The following is a 6,000-nucleotide window of genomic DNA, read 5'->3' as shown; positions in this document are numbered from 1 at the left end:
TCAGGACCCACACCACCAGGTTCAGGAACAGTTACAGAGGTACAGGAGTCTCAGGACCCACACCACCTGGTTCAGGAAGAGCTATAGAGGTACAGGAGTCTCAGGACCCACACCACCAGGTTCAGGAAGAGCTATAGAGGTACAGGAGCCTCAGGACCCACACCACCAGGTTCAGGAAGAGCTATAGAGGTACAGGAGCCTCAGGAGTCACACCACCAGGTTCAGGAAGAGTTACAGAGGTACAGGAGCCTCAGGACCCACACCACCCGGTTCAGGAAGAGCTATAGAGGTACAGGAGCCTCAGGACCCACACCACCAGGTTCAGGAAGAGCTATAGAGGTACAGGAGCCTCAGGAGTCACACCACCAGGTTCAGGAAGAGTTACAGAGGTACAGGAGCCTCAGGACCCACACCACCCGGTTCAGGAAGAGCTATAGAGGTACAGGAGCCTCAGGACCCACACCACCCGGTTCAGGAAGAGCTATAGAGGTACAGGAGCCTCAGGACCCACACCACCAGGTTCAGGAAGAGTTATAGAGGTACAGGAGTCTCAGGACCCACAACACCAGCTTCAGGAAGAATTACAGAGGTACAGGAGCCTCAGGACCCACACCACCAGGTTCAGGAAGAGTTACCCCTCAACCATCAGGCTCTTGAACTAGAGGTGACAACTTCACTCACCCCAACACTGAACTGTTCCCACAACCTATTAACTCACTTTTAAGGACTCTTCATCTTATGTTGGAATCATCAGAAACTACAGCTAAGAAACAGGCCCTTTGGCCCATCTAGTCTGTGCTGAACAATGCTCTCCATATTTATTACCTATTTATTATTATTATTATTCCTTTCTCTTCATATTTGCAGAGTTTGTTTTATTTTGCACTCCAGTTGAACAGCAAAATGGGTGCACTCCTTCACTGATTCTATAATGGTTATTGGATTTATTGAGTATGCCCGCAAGAAAATGAATCTCTGGTTGTGTATGGTGACTAACGTGTACTTTGAAAATAAATTTTACTTTGAACTTTGAGTTTTCTTCTCATCACCTGACCTCTGAACCAATTGCTGACATCTACATGACTACAGAAAGAACAAGACTGCAGAGGAGAAACTGTCCACAGGTGACTCCTGATACAGGTGAGGTGGCTGAATTCAACATGGTGGGATTTCCCACCTTCAGGAATGACCAGGGTTCAGACGTTTTCTCCATCTGTTGTGGGGATAGCAGCTCAAAGACTCGAACTGTCCTGTGAGGTGTCCATGATACCTGCTCCCTGAGCTCCTGGACACGAAATGCCAGCGAGTATTTCACCGACAATGTTCCACAAGCTTGTTAAATGTTCAGAAGCAGTAAAGCAATATGTCAGTGTGCAGAACTGCAGTGTAGCCCTGTGACTGCGCGGGCTTCCCCCCAAATTCCGGAGATGTACCGGTTGGGGTTAGTGAGTCGCGGGCATGCTCTGTTGGCTCAGGAAGCACGACGACCCTTGCGGGCTGCCCCCAGCCCGCCCTCGGACTGTGTTGCTCACTGATGCAAACTATGCATTTCACTCTATGTGTGACAAATGAGGCTAATCGTTTCCAACTGTGGATTATAATGTTAGTCCTGTAATATGCAAATGTAAAATACAGAGATGGGTATCATTTAGGCTTTCAATCCCCACCCAGAATATTACATAGGGCAAAGTTGGTGCTCCTGATCAAATTTGAAAAGGTGGCTGAGATTTAGAACAATCTCCATAGGTTTAGCGAGCAATTCTGCAGCGTTCCTCCATAAAGGGGGTTAATCCTCCCCTTTGGTTCAGTTCTCCACTGTCAGGACTGCTTAGTGCTGGGCAGGTTTTGGGTGACTGTGTTTTGATGTTTGAAATGATACAAGTTATCTGGAAGAGACAGGGTCCACTGAATCTGATAATGACAGGAGATCTGTGTGGGAGAGTTTTTAAAGTGGAAAAGCCACTGCACTGGGCCAGTTCCACTCCCTCGACCTTGGAAGTCCAGGTCGGTCCAGTGGTACAAATAAGCATCATAAACTGAAGTCTTCCTTGGTTGCCATGGACGACCATGACGTCTTCTGTGCCTCGTCATGCCCTTCACTCTCCATGGAGCCTTGCAGAACCACCTTCCTGGCCATTGGATTTCACTGTAGATCTCATCCCCCCAGTCCACCAGACCCGACTTCAAATGCTAGGACAGGTGTGTCACTATGTCATTGGGGTATGAGGCCCACCGTCAACCCTCACCTGGTTTAGCCCGTCTGTCAAAGGGGTGTACCGGGGTGCGGCCGCTGTCACATGCAAATCTCGGCTACTTGGAGCCACAGGTGAGAGCTGATTTCTGGTGGGGACCAAAGGTGAGTCAACTGCCCAGGAATGGACACGACAAGCCCCTACACCAGAGGTGCTACCCCCTCCCTGGACACCCCACACACTCAGTGTATGGGAAGGGCATACAGTGTGGGAAAAAGTGGAGAAAACTGGAACGAGGTTCAACAGATCTGAGTGAGTAAAAGCTGTTATTGTGTTGTACGTTTTTATACAGTCTCATTAGCACAGGCTCTGGGCAGATGGGGCTCATCAGCAATGGTTGGCAGCTCATCTGGGAGAAGGAAAACTCCGATCTCAAACCTCCACTACCTTTCTGCTATACCCACTCATGGGGAAGGCTTTGGGAGTAAACCCCAAGGATAAACCCGGCGCTGGAGACCCTACGTTAAGCTCAACGCTGACTGGCAACTCCTGCAATGCCGCTGGTGCCGAACTGTCGGTCTCTGCCGTTCCTTTGGATTCATCAGCTGTGTGGAGAGGGAGAGCCTGCTACATGGGCAACAGTTTGCTCTCTGTATCGTACTGCCCTGGCTTGCGTATCCAGACAGCCAGGACACAACATCCATTGTAGGCCCCAACCAACACAGGACCTCGTTAGCACAGGTAAGACCATTCACCCTTGTACTAGCTCTTTTGAAAGAGCTCCCCATGTTCCTGTAAACCTGTAGCTGTTCAGCCTGTTAGCATACTTATCTCTAATCTACAAGAGACAGTGTTGTCTAAGGTGGCATAGGAAAGAAACTGAGGGAGATAGGTCTGAGAGTTGACCTGGTTCACACACTGCTGTGGGCGGTGTCACTGTGGTGATACTCCGAACTTGTGCTTAAGGTGAAGGCTTTGGAACGCGCATATAGTAGGGCTCTTCCCCAAGGCCACGTTTTCCACTGGACATCAACCCAGGCTTTATGGAGACAGACAATTTCCAATCCAACGAGCTACCCTGGAGTTCAGCAGGCCACTTTGCCTTTGATTCTTCCCATCAGTCCGTCCGTCACCGAGGAATCACATTCACCATGCATCGACACGACCGTCAGTGTGACGTGAAGGGCGTGCGCAGAGCAAAGGCTTCTGTAGCAGCAAGGCCATCTGACCACCGCCTCTCCTCCGACCGAATCACGAACAGTTGGGTTTGAAGTTTATTGGAGGAGGTTGTAGCAAAAATATATATTTTTAAAACTGCTTTTCTTTTTAAAGAAAAAGATAGCACCTGCAGCAGGCCGGGAGGTCCTCACTGTCGATCAAACTTTAATAAGGGAAACAAGAATGTTGTGCCTTCAGGTTTACTACAGAAGCATTTCCCAGTCAAGTGGCAGTTCGGGGATTTCATCCTTATGAACGGCACGGCTTCGCTCCTGACTATCAGACTGTCCCGTCCACCTGGAGCGATAGAAAAGTCAGCATTAGTGCACAACAGATTGCTTTTAATTTCAAAATGTCAAATAAAACTTGTTATGTGAATTAGGGAATGAAGACGAGAGAGTAATAAGCTAACGTTCATGAACCAGATCTTTCCAAAGCAAAATTAAATTCATGATTTAATGATAGATAATTAACTATGTTGCATCATGTATGGAGGAGTATATTTACAAATCTTTGTTTAATGTATCCTTGACAGAGACCTTCGCAACAACCTAGAGGCCTTCATAACAACCCACAGGCAACCCAAACAACCCAGAGGCTTTTGCAATAACCAAGGCCTTCCTAAACCCAGAGACCTTCCTAACAGCCCAGAGGCTTTTGCAATGACCTGGGCCTTTCTAACAGCCCAGAGGCCTTCCTAACAGCCCAGATGACTTTCTAACAACCCAGAGACCTTCCTAACAGCCCAGATGACTTCCTAACAACCCAAAGGCTTTTGCAATGACCTGGGCCTTTCTAACAACCCAGAGACCTTCCTAACAACCCAGAGGGTTTCCTAACAGCCCAGAGGCCTTCATAACAACCCAGGTAGTCATTGGGGCAGTTGGCAAATCAAGATTCAAGCTTGTTAAATGGCATTTCCACTGCATACGTGTAAAGGAGAATTAAATAACTGTTCCTCCAGATCCAATGCAACACAAAAAAACACAATAAATATATTTACATGAGATAGCTTATATACATAGATTGTATATTGATAAAGTGATGCTAATGTCTGTACATAAGGTGACTCTGACAGGAAATGATGGTTGGGGTGGGTTAGTGGGTGGAGATGTTACTGTTTGGGTCTGGTGTTTTTGAGTCTGTTTGTCCTGGCGTGGATACTCCCTGATGGGAGTGGGACAAACAGTCCTTGAAAATGACATAACTGGCCATTTTCTGGCAGTTGGAGTGTATTCTGAAAGAGAGCTTGGATACATCTTGTGCTGCTCCCATCTCCCTAAATCCATTGTCTACCCTGTAATCTAAACAATCCAAGCTTGGTACCATGAGAATACACCTTCCCAATGAATTTAGTGCATTCTGGCTGCTCTTTAACAACCTGTAGTCCTCTGCTACACACCAGGCATTCACCATTCAACCCTGCTGTTTCTTCATTCTGATAACCTCAAACCTCTGGTTCAGAGGGCTCCTCCTAATCGATGCTATAACCACACCCTCGACAAATCTACTATTGTCATAGATCCCCAATTACTCGCTACATGAATTATTCAGAGATGGGATGTTCATTCTAAATCACAGATTTCTACAGATGTACTGTGGGGAGAATTCTAACTGGTTGCGTCACCGTCTGGTACGGAGGGGCCACTGCACAGGATCAGAAAAAGCTGCAGCAAGTTGCAGACTCAGCCAGCTCCGTCATGGGCCCCAGGGTCCCCAGCATCGAGGACACCTCAAAAAGACCCCATCCGTCACCAAGGACCCCCATCACCCAGGATATGCCCTCTTCTCATTGCTACCATCAGGAAGGAAGTACAGCGGCCTTAATGCACCCCCTCAATGTCTTAGGAACAACATTTTGCCCTCTGCCATAAGATTTCTGAATGAACAAAGAATCCATGAACACTACCTATTTCTTTACTTTTCGCACTAGTTCTTTATTTTTATATATATTTCTTATTGCAATTTATATGTAGTTTTCTATTGTTGTGTATTGCAATGTATGTATATGACCTTAACACCATAAGGCCCTTTGGCCCATCGAGTCTGTTCTCCCATTTCATCATGGCTGATCCATTTTTCCTTCAGCCCCAATCTCCTGCTTTCTCTCCGTATCCCCCTCATGCCAAACTTGATTCTAATTCTGTTCCAGAGTATTAAAACCACCGTGTGAAATCACATTAGCTAAGCAAATGTCCCCTGCTCAGCAGGAATGGTGTTATACTTGTTGTAGTAGTTCATGAGCTAATCCTATGCCGCTCCCACATGGGACGGACAGAGTTGTTAATAAAGTTCAGTGAAAAGCCTGCACGCTGGTGTGCTCCGCACCCTTCCTCAATATCAAACTCAAAAATACTTAAAACAACCCATCAGCTCATTTAGCAAAGGCGTGCTGGTGAGGGACAAGGTATGGATTAAGAACGTCGCAGGGGTTAAGCAGAGAACACGTCCTTGCATTGGAATTAAGATCATTCGGGAGCTGGTGGTGGGGAGCTACCACCTCCATAAGAGGCCGAATGGCTTTGTGGTGTAATTCCCAGCACTGATATGCACAGAAGAAAGGATGGCCTTGCCGAGAAGATGCATGTTC

At 47.2% G+C, this 6,000-nt stretch overlaps 1 protein-coding gene across 1 annotated transcript in view; it reads right to left on the bottom strand.

The window, feature by feature from the left end:
- Positions 1 to 1,000: 1,000 nt before the first annotated feature.
- rimbp2b (RIMS binding protein 2b) overlaps positions 1,001 to 6,000 on the bottom strand; it is a 601,236-nt gene continuing 596,236 nt past the window's right edge. The window contains exon 26 of the mRNA XM_073051972.1: positions 1,001 to 3,707. Within this exon, the coding sequence (XP_072908073.1) occupies positions 3,690 to 3,707 (18 nt within the window). The 3' untranslated portion in view covers positions 1,001 to 3,689. The remainder of the gene's footprint in view (positions 3,708 to 6,000) is intronic.

The sequence above is a fragment of the Hemitrygon akajei genome, chromosome 7 (genome assembly GCF_048418815.1).
Source record: "Hemitrygon akajei chromosome 7, sHemAka1.3, whole genome shotgun sequence".
Classification (NCBI taxonomy): domain Eukaryota; kingdom Metazoa; phylum Chordata; class Chondrichthyes; order Myliobatiformes; family Dasyatidae; genus Hemitrygon; species Hemitrygon akajei.
This window is presented reverse-complemented; position numbering and strand designations above follow the sequence as displayed.